General features: G+C 44.5%; 1 protein-coding gene and 1 pseudogene across 1 annotated transcript in view; both read left to right on the top strand.

Annotated features, from left to right (window-relative positions):
• Mps1 (dual specificity protein kinase monopolar spindle 1) overlaps window positions 1-9,726 on the top strand; it is a 134,876-nt gene extending 125,150 nt beyond the window's left edge. Inside the window, exons 18-19 of the mRNA XM_055063720.2 lie at window positions 8,267-8,370; window positions 9,368-9,726. Of these exons, the coding sequence (XP_054919695.1) occupies window positions 8,267-8,370; window positions 9,368-9,400 (137 nt within the window). The 3' untranslated portion in view covers window positions 9,401-9,726. The remainder of the gene's footprint in view (window positions 1-8,266; window positions 8,371-9,367) is intronic.
• Window positions 9,727-11,535: 1,809 nt separating this feature from the next.
• Window positions 11,536-13,600, top strand: LOC126548290 (zinc finger MYM-type protein 1-like; annotated as a pseudogene).
• Window positions 13,601-14,953: the final 1,353 nt, after the last annotated feature.

Consider the following 14,953-nt stretch of genomic DNA (forward strand, 5'->3'; position numbering starts at 1 on the left):
ATGCTGAGGACAGAGTATTGGTGTTGCCTTGTTACTGTTGAGACAGGGGGGGTCCCGAGGAGCGAATCACCCCTCCCCCCCACCACCAAACCATTTTCGATTGTGCTGTCGCCATCGCCGTGCAAACAAATGGGCACAAGGAGTGCATCGCTTCTGGAGAAAAGGAGGTATACAAGCGCATCCGAGTGAGCAAGACAAGTATGGGAAAGTCTACAGAGTGCTGTCGGCTACGGTTTGGGTAGACAAACCATTCATGACACCAGTGACAGATGAAGACATCTGTGTAATTTTGCACCTATCAAAGGCTCCTCTTGCGTGACCTGTTTTCAGTTTGTTTCTTGGCCTGGATGGTCTCCTGTTTAGCAGCTATGCTATTAATGCTGTGCTAAGTGCCTCCGTCACCCAGGTGTTTCAACAAAGCAAGGTGCCCTGCCCGTTAGCAGCAGAACATTGCAGTCACACCCAAGGTGCACCTCTCACCGTGCCAGTCATGGCATCAGGAACATACCCTTTCCGGTAGTTCATATATTACTCCTCCACATTGCACAATCATCGACTCTCGTCCATAGCCTACACTCTTCCGAGTTCACCCCTCTGCTCACCCACACACAACCCAGATTCATTGAGGATGCACAAGCAGAAACACTTCTACTAACTATGCTGCTGAATCCTCGCAGTTTAGTAGTGTTTTGGTGGTAGTAAAGGTGAAACTGCTGTAGGGTGACTTTTTTTTTTTTTTTTTTTTTTTTTTTTTTTTTTTTTTTTTTTTTTAATCGAGCGAGTGGTCAAAAGTACTTTGGTTAAAAAATGTTTTTCTCACTGAATGAGCCATTAGATGACACTGGCTACCTTGTGCACATATCATTGGAGCAGTTGCTCTCATTGGTCTATTGCCTGCGGATGCTGTGAAAAATAGCTTTGAGACCCTGTCCCCCACTGCCGTGTGGGCACATGCACGGCACGCATTCATCCACCAGTGGCACGTAATGCCGAAAAGCCATGTGTTAGGTCACATGTCGCTTCCAGTAAGCGGTAATGGCACTGTTTTTTTTTTTTTTCAGTTTTAGTATCAGAAACAACTACTTTTGCAAGCTTTTCGTGATGCTCCCACTCTTATTTCAAACATCAAATTTTACATACAGGCTCCTCATATCTACATTATCTTAACCTGGGATTTTTACGCAGTCTTAAGATTTTGCTGCAGTTCTTTAAAACCTGTGAAACATGAAGTAGAGACTCCGGATTAAATTTTTTGAAACATCTAAAAAAACATAAAGTCGTCCTTAGTGTGTGCCATATTAAATAGTGGTGTGTGGATATTCTAAACTTCTAATATTCTATTCTGATTGATTAATATTCACTTCAAGGCACTTTTGCTATTCGAAACATTCAAACCCCCGAAAATTGCTGTTCATTAAGTCATATTCGCCACAGTGCAACCCTGTTAGATGGCAAAGCATACCTTTGATATGCTTTACTGCAATGCAATCTGCAAAAAAATGTTGGGCTGAACCATTCATATGGTGGCAGATTAGCCAGCAAAACTGTTGATTGTAGACTGAGCAAATATGGTCAAACTCCACGTCCAGGAACATTGTCTTGACTTTCAAATTCACCCTGGTGAAACTTGAAAGAGGTGGCAACTCATGCTTCTGCTGCTTGGACGCATACTCGAACGATCTAGCTTGACACTTACGAGTGGCCTCCAGTGCGCAATCTTCATCGGTAGCTTGCGCTCGATATTGACGATTAGACTCTTGCATCTGCTCTTACTGACGTTCCTCAGAGGCAAAGTCACTGGCCGCATTCTCCACTCTCGCATGGGCACGTTGTCGTTGGTTATAGTCACGTTCCTGCTGTTGACGCCTCTCCTCGAACTCTGCTTGTTCTTGGCTGTGTGCACAATGCGTGGTCTCCCCACTTTTCCCAGTTTTGTTGTAGTTGCAACTATTGCAATGGTCAACCTCTGCAATGCACAATCTGGTTCTTACACATCGCAGCAGCTACCGCAGCGCACATCCCCGTGTTTTCCCGCCACAACTGCCACGCCGTTGTATTGAGGGCAGACAACAGCACACGCAGCCAGCAACAACGGAAGCCAGCACGGGTTCACTTGCCCACTGCACAGGTGTGGCACATGGTTAAATCACGTGTCCTTTCTTTCTTCTGCGCTTTACTATAATTTAGCTTTTCTTGTTCACTTTAGAGACGTTAGCCAGCCCAGATATCCCTCCCCCTTAGGAGACCATGCATATGGCTCATTCATACAGGTCCGTCAGGTAAACAGCTTCGCTGTAAAAGGGGGCACTGTCACAGTGGCCCTGCTGGTGCTTATGGCTACTTGACACTATCAGCTCAAGTACTTGCACCTTACTACCTCTTCATGCATCTGGATAACACCAGCCGCCAGGTGGAAACCTCTGTTTGCTACTAATCTGGCTAAGTGTTTCCAAACTACAAATTTGACCGAGTATGAAGCTTGGCAATGTTTTTTAGACACTCGCCCTAAATTAGTTAAGTACCATCAGGATGCTTCTATGGCAAACTGGGTTAAAAACCTGGCTTGAGAAGCAAGGATAATTTCAACCCCAAGGAACCCAGATACTATGTCCTCAACAATGTAAGCTGCTGGAGAGGCTCCTTCCTTGTCGGCACTGTCGAATGACTGATAAGCTCATCAACCAGCAGCAATTTTCACTTTATCACTGCCACAAGCACAGGCTGAGAGTTATGTGCTTGATGAGTTTTCGGGCCACGAAGACAATGCATGCGAGTGGTGGTGTTAGCATGGGGCCATGGTTGGCACGACTTGCAAAGAGATACCTGCCCATACCAGAGTCCAGTGAGCATCTCTTTTCGGTGCCTGAATGAATTATGACATGCAGGAGGGTTTCACTCAAGGTGTCTACCAACCGGGAAAACCGAGAATCCTCAGGGATTTTGAATAGTCTGGAAAGACTCAGGGAAAACTCGGGGAACTTGTGCTTCTGTCAAGGAAAATTGGCTGTAATTTTATTGAGAGGGAACGAAAGCCACGCTAATGCTGGCTCGAGCGACAGAGAGGAATCGTAACGAATCGTCTTTGATGCCATGTCGTCGGCTGGAGGAGTTGCAAGTGTACAATACAACTGACCAAGAGGATGCTTCAAATGGTCCGTAGGGTGAATGCACGGCGGAAGGAGGACAAGAACAGAAAGAACTGACGCATTGAGGAATGAACGGGAAAGGAAGTGTGTCGCCACTTCTTTGAAGGAGCTTGAGCTCAAAAGAGTGTTGGCTGATGTTGAGATGCAAGTGTCCCACATCCAAGCCAAAATAAACTTTTTAAAGCAGTGAAATGCAACACTAAGGCGGGCCATGAGACGGAAGAGAGGGCACCAGAGAAAATGGCCTCTAGTTGCGCATGCATTGCACCACCTGGCAGCCTGGTGGACAGTTGCATCTGTGCTTTCAAGGGGAGGTCAGGCACCCTAAACAAATGCCGCAGAATGGTGTGCTCCTACTTCAGTGCCAGAACACCAAAGTGACCAGCACTAACAGATGTGATTAACCGTTATGTTATATGTATGGGTTTTGTTTACAAGACATTGGATTTCCTCTATTAAAATACTGAATAAAGCGTTCGGTTTCACTTTGCACTCACATTAAACAAACACCCTTGTTTCAGCACTCCTTATGCATTTGCAGAAAGCTTCACTATATATAGATTCCGACAGGGCACGTTGGATCTGCTGCATTTTTCTTTCCAGGTTCTGTTCTTGCCACCGACAAAAATGACAGTGACCTTGTCTTTAAATTCAAGGAATAGCAAACAATATTACAGTAAATTTAGATAAATGAATCGAGATCTTTTAATGCACAATGTTCTTACTAATTGCAAAGTCAGAGAAAACAAAAACAATGTGTATAGCATATTCCTCTGCTAGGCGAGATGAGCTATGGAATAAAAATAAGGCAACCCACATTTGGGAACCAGAGAAGTGCCCCATAGGATAAGTCAGACTTCTAATAAAAATATCACCAAAACATTATAATGCAAGGAATCTACCATTATCGAAAGAGAGGCCACCAGTAAGTTACATTTTTTAACTACCATTTAAGCTCACTATGTCCGCATTCCCCGATTCCGCCTACTTCGTGCATGTGCGGTCATTTCTTCTGCTGACAGGCCATGACAGGTTCAAAGGACAAGTGCGATTCATGCTCGCAGCCATTCTTTGTTTGACAACAATTTCTCTGTTGGGGACCTTGTGACCGCCGGTTCCTCTGCAAGTGCTTGAACATCATTGACAATGAGTACGAGCTATACATGTTCACAGGATCAAGCACTTGCAAGTATTACCAGTGCACTAGACGCAATGGGTGCGACAGTATAGGGCTCCAAAAACCGGCTGTAAGTGCTCCGCTGGACCAAGATGTCACCGCCTGTGATGGAACCCGTTGCCAACTTTGTATCATCTGCCAACTTCGTGTCACCTGGCCCGGAACACAGAGCTATTGCGCAAATGCACGCAGCAGCAAGGCGGCAGAAACGAGTGGCCTCCTTTGGCATGCCTTCACCAACTTCCTTTTGGTCACACATAGCAAATCAACCTGTCCTCTCCACCAGCTTCATGTTGGTACGTAAAGAACAGCCAGCGTCAAATCGGCACCTGTGGGTGGGCCATCACGGGAAGCAAATGTGCATCCAGGCCTACAACCAAACCGGTTCTGGCCCAAGATGAGTGCGATGCCGTCACTGGGGGCAAGAACTTCCAGCACGCGGGTTTCTGTGCTGGGGAAGTGCTCACTTTTCATGTCGCAGTTGGCCTCTTCGACAACTTGCAAGGAAATCTATGCTACGATGAAAAAAGTTGTTGATAACAGCGATGTCGACTGCCAAAAGCTCAAAGCAAAGCACAAAAGTTACACTTCATTCTGGGTTACAGTGAACAAGAGTGTCTTCCAAAAAATCAACTCTAAAAACATTCAGCTGAAGGGTTGCCTGTTCAGGCCTTTCTACGGCAGGCATGATGCATCCAGGGCCGCTAGCGACAAAATGTTGTAATTTCTTTTCTAACCTCATTAATGAACTGCTATCTTTTTTATCAACATGCTTGTGGCCTATGCACAAAATCCTCCTATTTCTACTAGAACATGCTGGCCTGCTCATACCATGTTATTTGCTTAACTGAAACTTGGCTTTGCAACAACTTACTGTCGAATTACCTTCCACCGGAATACACAGTTCATCGATGTGACCACATGTGTGATGTGCGTGTTAAGTACGGCAGTGGTGTACTAATTGCCGGGCCGCACAATATTAGGGTTACAAGGTGTGTGGACCTTGAAATTGTACCAGAAACTGTGTGTTGAAATTCCTGTTAAGGGAAGGGGGGGGGGGGGGGGGGGGAGCTGCGAAAATTCATTGCTCTGCACAGCCTACTTCCCTCCTAACATAAGTAACATGCAGTTTTCTGAGCATATGAATAACTTAGTTGAAGCTATTTATGTTGCAAAATATGTCCTGGTAGCTGGGGATTTCAGGGTTCCGTCTAGTGCTTGCGATTCTTCACTTGCTACTTCCATATCTTTATCATCTCGCGGTGATGCACTGTTCTTTTTTATTTAATTTCCTAGGTTAAAGCAGTTTAACAAAGTTCTAAATGCCGTTGGAAATGTTTTGGATATGATTCTGGCTAATTTCTGTGTTGCCGAGTTTTCTGTTGCTGTTAGCGGTTTAGTTCCTGTTGACTAAGGGCATGTTTCACTTCAATTCGTGATCTTTCTACAGGTGATTCACGTGTTGAGTGAGCCTGTTGCTCATGCTCATTTGTTTTACTGAATGGTGACTTACTACTATTTGAGGGATGCCGACTTGTCTGAATTGTATCACTCCACAGATATCAACAAAGCAGTAACATGCTTACTGATACTGTAAACGTGCTGTGGAAGCCTTTATTCTCTGCAAAGAGTTTCGTCCTGCATGCTATCCTGTGTGATTTTCTAGGGGATGTTACGACTGTTCGATATATAGCCAATACTTCAATATATCCGGGTTTATTATATCTGGAATAGACTAGCATTTATCTGTGTGGTAGCTTACGGAAATATGTACTGTAATACTTGGTTAAGTTGGCAGAAGATGTTATCACTATATGCTTTTGTGCTGCATATGGTACAGACAAATGAATTCTTGACATGTATGTGCATGCATGCAGCTTTGCCCGTTTTTGATGTGTATGCTCTGTTGCCAAAAAAAAAAGTAAAGGCTCATAAATCTGGCTTTTAGTTCTTTGCAGTAGTGTAAATGCATCTGACATGCAGTCGTGCTTGAAAGTAGTGGCGTGTGACTGGGCACCAGGGTGGTTGTCTTGGATGAGTTTGGAAGATGTCATGATGAAAACTGTGAACAGGACAAACATGAAAATTGTTTACAATTTCTCCAGTGTGACTCGACGTGGCCACAAAGCCGATGCCATCTGGTGTATGTGAAGAGAGAAGGATGTATTACCGTCGGTGCACTGGGAGTTGGGAAAATTAGATGTGTCAACAGTGGTAATTGAAAGTTTGCTAGTGCTGTTGTTGAAAGTGTAGATTGAAATTATTACAAGTGTAGAACTAAAGATATATTGATACTGTTGCTTGAATTGTGCAGGAAAAAATTACGGCTGGATTTCCCAACTGAGTAACAAACAAGCACTCGACCCCTCAAAGTATACAAGTCCACTAATACTAACAAGACCAACTCACCAGAATTTTTGCTTGAACTAACATATTTAAATACTTTTTTCTTTCATGCACCATTGCTGACTGGAATCACTTGGCTTTATGACGATTGTATTCGCTCTGTTGAGCTTTTATTGCGATAGCAATTATATGAGCACTCCAGGCACATTTTCGTTGCCTCCGCCACCCTGATATCCAAGTGCGATAGCATCGTGGAGCACACCTTGGTGTGCGAGTGAAAGCGTGCGAAGGTGAGCCAAGGATGGTGGCTCAATCGAACGTGCGCGGGGGTTTCTACTCCAGCGGGGGCTGCGTATGGCGCAGCTGAGCGTGGCCATGGGGCCCTATTTTGAAAGCGATCTGTGAAGGGGACAGTCTAGGTGTGCTGAGGGCTGACAGCTTTGCGTGTGCTGTGGTTTTGCTGCTTAGTTTGTGGTGAAGCGAGAGGCAGTACGAATTTGCTCGCCGCTGCTTCCGCACTTTCTCACGCCAGAGTTTTGACAGCTAGTGTCCGCGGTCATTGAGTGAGATGTGCTCATGTTTGCCTGTGCGCGTGTGGCACCATGCTTGTTAATTTAGTTAGTAAGCAAATGTTTACGAGTTTATATGGCTGATAAAACTAATATGCTTGCTTCGTATAACAGCTGTCTAATAATTTGCTATCGCAATCGATGCTTCGCCTTTTAGGTGAAACTGCGACTTTTTTTTTTTTTTTTTTATGGGCACATGTTTTGTGCATTGTTCTCTTTTAATTTTGCCCTTTCTGCTCGGACCTCGTGTCCGCAGTATCTATTAAATAAATATTCCAAGTGAACTTTATGTTGCACTTTGTAGGCCATGTTAGTCCCTTGCACAACACCAGTAGTTTTAAAGGCACACTAAAGAGAATATAAGCTAAGTTGTTTTAGTAAATTACACTTTTGCAACAGCAATATAGCCACCCTTACCATGAGGGGAGGCTCATTAAGCAAGGAAAGACACTTAAATGAAAAACTGGTGGTAGTGCACCTTTAAGGCACATCGGCTCGTTGTGATGTTATGAATTTTGAGAGCGCCTGCTCAGGTCTAGTTAATTGTGTGTTGATAAAGGTGGACTGCATTTTATTCTAAACATGCCAGAGAATGAACTTGCCAAGTTCTGAGAACCTTTCCTGTGCCAAAACGGCCCAAATCGGAGAAAGTACGTTGAAATTCCCAGTGCCATACTGACATCCCGATACTAACGTTCTGCACAAAATTCTAAAATTGAAATTTAGCCTCCAATTTCTCTTCTATCATTCCTCCTCTTTCTGCCAAATTAATGAAAATAGAGTACTTAAAGAATAAAGAAACTCACTGAACTGATTTAGTGTTTGTCTTGAGAGTTTCCTTAACAATGGTACAGTTTTTGTCATTTTTCATGAGATCAAAATGCTCACTTACGTTTTGGCGTCTGTGGTTGTATTACTGAAGTTGCTCAATTCTGTTTGCAATGCTTTCTGTTCTCTAGTTGACTTGTTTGCCTATGAGCATTATTGCTGTGAAGAATGTAATGGGCAGTGTTTGGTCATCTTTACAGAAAACGTATCATTGGCACTCAAGCAGTGCAAGAACCCACACCTCCAGTCACTGTTTAGTGAAATTGAGAACTTGTCCCCTGCAAGTGTGAAAAAAATGAAGGAGGTGAGATTTTTCTATTTTTTTTTTATGACTTACTAGTCTTGCTAAGTTAAGAAACATGCAGATCTTCTAAGAAAGTTGACCTGATTCAGCTCTGCACCGCAAGGCTGGAATGGCCTTGCACATCTGCAGAAGCTTGAGTACTGCTGTCTGAGAGAAGCGGAATTTGTATCTGCGCTTTATGTTCATGAAGAGTGAAAAAATTATTAGGATGCTGAAACAGCCTGTTTAAACAGAATATGGGAGCATATGCAGTGCAGCTCTTCATCTCCTCATGTTCTTCGTACATGAAAATAGTACAAGCGGAGTGAGCACCTGGCAGCTATGGTTCTGTGACAATACGCCGCAATGTTCTGGCAAAAAAAGTGGCTGCCCCCCTGTGAGGAGGGTAGAAAAAAATGGAAGGAAACTGTCATTGGACATTATTTTTTTGTTCTGTCTTTAGTCGCTGGCATGTTCACACCATGGTGTGCCATTTTCATCAGGATAAACCAGTCATCACAAGGGATGCAAAGGGAAAAATAGTATTAAAATAAAAGAATCATTACAAAAATGCAACACATGGTGTGAAGTTTAGGGGAAAGCACTTTGTATGATTATATGTTTCAAGCAATATCACCGCAATCTTTGACTTAAGCAAGCAGCTTCCATGACTTTGGTGCCTGAAGATGCATTTGTGCTCATAGTGCAGAACTATTTAGTGCAGCTAATTGCGTCCCCATGCTGTTACTTTTGCACCTTCATCAAATTGATATTGTTCAAATTTGGCTGTTACCACTTGTCTTATACTCAGCACTTCAGAGGCTGCCTTTCACACAACCATAATTCACGACATGCCAGAGTTTGAGGAATACAAAGCTTTTCACAGTCTGTTCGTAGCTTATTTGCAAAGCTGGTTTGTGTGGGTGTCTTTGTGTGTCCATGTGCTAAGCAACGCAGTATGTGCCAGTATGTTCACATGTATTCATGGGCACTGGGTGCAATTTATATATTTTTTCAGGTGCTGAAATCGCTGAGGAAAGACAAGCCTTGACTTCATGGCACTGTCTCAGATTTGCCAGAATTGCTGTGAAGGCTTAAATAGTCTAATACAGCTCTATTCGCAATGAAAAACCACTGCATGTAACTTCCAAATTATCTGTAACATGATGTTTGTGAATGCAAAACATGCTACGTTCAAGTCCTTTATGTGCGTGTGTGTATGTGTGTGTATGTGTCACAGAAAGCTTGATCAACAGCCACATCATGGTACATCCCTGTCAACGACTGCAACATGAAGTCTGTAATTTTACTGTTTTTACCTTTTGACCTTCCATAGTGGACTGAGTGAAATGAAAAATAAAATTTTAGCTACAGTTATTCCCTTTTTGTTTTCATTACTGGAAAATGGCGCACAAAAAACTCAAGATTTTCTCAAAGGGTTCCTGAACTGCTCAATCAAAGTCGAGAAATGTATCTGACGTTAAAATACACTTTAAATTTTCAGAAATACTTTGCAGCAAAAAATACTTCAATGCGTTCAGCATAAAATGAGTTATTTGGTCCCCTTCGCGGTACTCCTGGTCCTTCAGTGTCTGGCACTGCTAAGGCTGTGGTGGAGTGGAGTAGTGCCCACAACGCTCCGCCTACCGAATGTTGCTGTGGCGCGCAGTTCAAATTTGATTTTAGATGTTCGCATAGATTCCACTAGTTTCGATTTTGGCCGCTTAGGCATGCCAAACTCGGAGGTCATCATTCAACGTACGGTTGAGTTCACGGTGTCTCATCCCTTTGCTGGGCTACATTTGTACTACAGGGTGTTTCAGCGAACACTTATAAAAATTTGTAAAGGTTGCCTGCGGCAGATAGCACAATTCTAGTTCATGAGCTGGCATACTCGAAGAGGCGGACATTACTTCCAGAAAATATTGAAATGCACAATCTAAGTAACAAAAATTCACTGGTTAAGCTTTAAGTAATTACCTTACGGCCCATTTGCAATTTACAAATTCTAGCCGTGGAGTTTGCAAGGCGGATCCACTTTGAACTAATTCACAGGATGACACCAGTTTTGATAAAGTAATTCCCGAGCTTTGCGGAGAAATGCATTGGCGTTCCAGTTGCATTCTTATCAAAACATTTCATGCATTCAAGCACAAAAGTAACTGAAATGTCGTCCATGTCATAATTCTCCCACGTGGACAAGCCTTGAGTGGAGGTGCAGTTCGCAGTGTTTGAACCCCAGCTTCCGAGACATTTGCGGGCTGGAGACGCCATCAGGGTTTGAGCCGGCTTAGCAATAAATTGTGCGGGCCTGGCATGTTTTGCTGAGGCCAGCACTGACTACATAAAAATGGGAGGGGAACGGAGTTTTAGGAAGAAGGAAAACAGTTGTTTTCCAATATGTTTACTTTTAAGAGTAAGCCCATCCCTTTGGGCTGCGGCTTAACAAACTTTTGACTCTCATTGGCAACTGAATCTGTGGGACGGGCCAACGGCCCTACCGCCCTTTTTCTTTGTCTGTTGAGCTATAATAATTGGGACAATATACTGTCCCTCAGACTTGGCTGAAATCAGGATTGCTGATAGATCAGTGAGTCTCCGTAGCATGTACGTTAAAACGAAACTGGGCTGAAGTCAGGATTGCTGATAGACCAGTGAGGCTCCATACCATGTACGTTAAAACGAAACTGGGCTGAAGTCAGGATTTCTGATAGGCCAGTGAGGCGCCGTACCATGTACGTTAAAACGAGTCTGGGCTCTAACAGTCATTGAAGCAGTCGAAGAGTGAGACTTTGTTTTTCAATTATTCAAGTTGTAATGCATTTCTTTTATCTGCCATTATATAGAAAAGTTTACTTATAAATATTTCCTGTACATCTGATCTCCACTGCTTCATGTCGGCATTCAATCAACTGCCGATCATCGTCCGAAAAACCACATTCCAACAGAGAAGCAAGAAGGGCAACAGACGAATCAAACTTTACTCCCCCCTCCCTTCCTGTTGAATGCAAACTGAGAGAAGAGTAGCAAGGCTGTTATTCACTCGTTTAGTGACTGCATCTATTCTACCCTATCTGTGCTTCCTCTCCACCCTCCTCTCTACCATTTTATCTAGCTAGCCTCTGGACTTGCACGTTAGTAGAAAAGTAAGCGCTGCAGTTTCTGCAACGCTTATGTGGGGGGGTCATGGGTAATTACAGCTGTCAGGAGGTTAATGTGGTGACGCCCAGGGAGCTCCAGACGGTATGCGTGCATTCGACGCAGTTTTCCAAGCGAGTTTTTCGCGTTGCCTTCTCTGCCGTGCTACTGTCATGTATACACGTGCTCTTTTTTCCAGTAACTGGAAAAAGACCTATAAAAAGATGCTGGTTTCAGAAAGCACGAAAACTCACTCGTGCATAAATCTTGCCGTACATCGTGGGTTTCCTACACGCAGATGAAGTCGGGAGGACAGCGCAAGTCAATTGCAACACATCTCAGCGACGCGTACTCCAGGGAGGTGCAGGAAAATCGCCTCCATATAGCAAGAGTCGCAGATATTTTGCGATTCACTGCCATTCAGGGAATCGCTCAGAGGGGCCACGATGAAAGTGACAGAAGTGAAAACAAGGGAAACTTATTTGAGCTCTTCAACTTGTTTGGCAAATATGACAATATTGTCAGAAAGAAACTGAATGGTGGAGAAGCGAACGCGAAGTATGTTCATCATTCGATACAAGACCAGGTCCTCGAAATTCTCAACCACATCACATTAACAAGTATAAAGGAAGAGATGAAAAGCTCCAAGTACTTTGCACTTATTGTCGATGAAACCAAGGACCTAAGCAAGACGGAAATATTATCAGTTGTAGTAAGGTACTACACAAGTGAGGCTGTCTTTGAGCCTTTGTTCTTGGATTCTGCAACGCTGAGCACTTGGATGCAAAGTCACTCCTGGGCTACGTAAGGGAAACGTTGAATTGCTACGGCATAGATACTTGGCCGTGCATTGCTCAAACATGATCGTGCGAGTGTCAAGGGGCGTCCAGTCGCTGTTCAGGCTGGTAGTGCCACCAGCAGTGTACGTTCACTGCATGAACCACTGCCTCATGCAGTCATTGTGGAGTCTGCAAGGTGATAAAACCGGTGAGGGATTTTTTATCTTTTCTCGAATGCCTCTGTGTTTTCCTGGGTGGATCTGCAATTCACTCTCTGTACGTAGATGTGCAGAAAAGGTCTTTGACAGTGATAGAGCTGCAGCATCCCAGTGATACACGATGGGCTTGCCAGATAGTGGCTTGCACAGCGGCAATGAAAAGATTTCCTGCTATCCTTGTATGTCTCGCCGAAGTCATCGCTACGAACAGCAGGCGGGAAACGGAAGCTAGGGGTCTGCTTGAGCAAATTAACTTCTTGTTTCTCTTCCATTTCAGCCTATTTACCAAGGTGCTCGGCCGCCTTAAGGTTCTTTAGGACCTATTGCAAAGTAGAGACTCCAATATTAGGCATGCCTCCTGGCACGCACAGTCATTGACGAGTTCTCTGAAATGACAAATCCGCAGAAGGCATTTGACACTGCAAACCTGCAGTATTTCTGAAGAAAACTGGGTGTCCCAAAGAGAAAAGCAGAGAACGACACACCTTCCGCTGCATTTAGAACACTATGTATTAAGCGAAGGATGGCCCGTTGAAGAAGTCTCCAGATTCAAAGGAAACATTCAGAGTCAAAGTTTTTCTACCCATTTTGGACCACCTGATTGCGGAGCTGACTAGGCGGTTCATGGAGAATGATGTACTCCGCGGACTTAGCTCCCTCCACCCACGGAGTGAGAATTTTATGGACATCTCCTTACTTCAGCCTTTCGCCAAGCACTATGCATGTGACATTGAAAGTGTTGAAGTTGAGTGCAAGCTGATAACGAAACTTCTTCAGCGCATCAAAGCCGAAAGGGAGTGCAAGATAGAGACACTTCTGCAACTGGTGACTGTCATGGGAGAATATTAACTAGCCTTCCACGAACTGCATAAGCTAGGTGTTATCGCCGTGACGATACCAGCATCGTAATCATCTTGTGAGTGCAAGTTTTCATGCCTTCGAAGATTGAAGACTTCTCTTCACAGCACAATGACGAATGACCGTCTGAGCGACGTAGCTGTGCTTGCGGTTGAGCGATTTCTTGCCAACAAGATAGATCTTCAGCGTATTGTCGACATGTTTGATGCTGCACACAGTAATCGACATATACATCAGTACTATAATTCTCCTCTATAAACACAGAGGTGTGTTTTGTGGGAAAATTGTGCGGCACGGGCGTAGGACTGGTACCTATACTGGTATCCGAACACCCGCTTCACCATCAAATGAGCTGTGTTTTGTCCTATACGGTGACAGCACAGGCATTGGCATCTGTGGAGACAAAACATTGCTCTGTCCTGTCATCACTTTGGAAGAGACTCCATATAGGGTGCCGTCTGAGCCCAGGTCAGTGGCCTAGTTTGGGTAGTGAACAGTGTATAGTTGGGGAGCTGTTATTTGCGTTTGCGAAACCTGCCATACTGTACGACCAAATATGACACTGACTCAAATGCCTGTTGCGTGCTCCATTTTTGCAGTTCTCTACTCTCTTCTATTTGTTTTTATTCTTTTCCCATATGCCATTTTGTTATTCTTTTTCCCATTTCCAGTATTTAGAATCAGCCGGCGCCACAAGTGTTTTCTTTTTTTTTTCATCTAGCGCGTCTTTACGAAAGTTGAAATTGATATGTACAGTCGCAATCAAAAATGCACGGCCCACGGCTCCGGGTGCAGGAGCGGCTGCGGAGCCACACCGCGGCGCTGCTATCTCCGTCGGGCTAAGGTCCCTCTATAATTTCCAAGGTAGCGCCATCTGCCGCGCGCGCCACCTAGGAAGTTCCTGTAGCAGACGGCGCCCACGCTAAACCGCGGCGCCGCGGCATTCGTGAGGTGAAAAAATATCTGCATACGCGCGGAAATAAAACCTTCTGGTGCCTGACTGTGGCGAAAAACGAAAGGACAAATTTAGTCCTTTAATTTCAAATAAGTGCTCCAAGAAAATAGCTCAAGAGAGCGTTATGAGGGCTTGATCGCCTCGATTCCGCGTGTTTACATTTCGTTCGTTTGCGCTAAATCGCCGCGCGAGCCTTGGTGATTGCTTACGCTTAATCCCGTATGCTCTGTGAAATCTTTTGCATGTAAGTGTGCTGGGTACACATAGCGCTTGCATTGAACGAAGAAGTCGTGTAAAAATGAAGGCTGACAGTCGCTTGGACCGGAAAACTTTCGACATAACGTCGCTCAAACGTGCGATTCTCAAAGCGCGCGACCCTCACGGCAACTAAACAACATCCTGTGTGTTTGTGGAAACGAGTGCGCCAACAGTCTTCTTGTCGCTGAGTGTGTCTGTCGTGTAGCGATTACACGACGACTGCTGTGTCTTGTGGTTCAATGCTACGAGCCAGTGCAACTGTGGTGACATGATGAAGAGGTGGTATGGATCGTGTCAGCGTGTCTCCTCGATCGTGTTCGGGCTGCCAGCGCGATCTGATCTCGCGGCACACCAACATCGAGCGTAGTGTGTGCGCGTGTGTGAATGTGGTTGACTGT

The sequence above is a fragment of the Dermacentor andersoni genome, chromosome 1 (assembly GCF_023375885.2).
Source record: "Dermacentor andersoni chromosome 1, qqDerAnde1_hic_scaffold, whole genome shotgun sequence".
Classification (NCBI taxonomy): Eukaryota; Metazoa; Arthropoda; class Arachnida; order Ixodida; family Ixodidae; genus Dermacentor; species Dermacentor andersoni.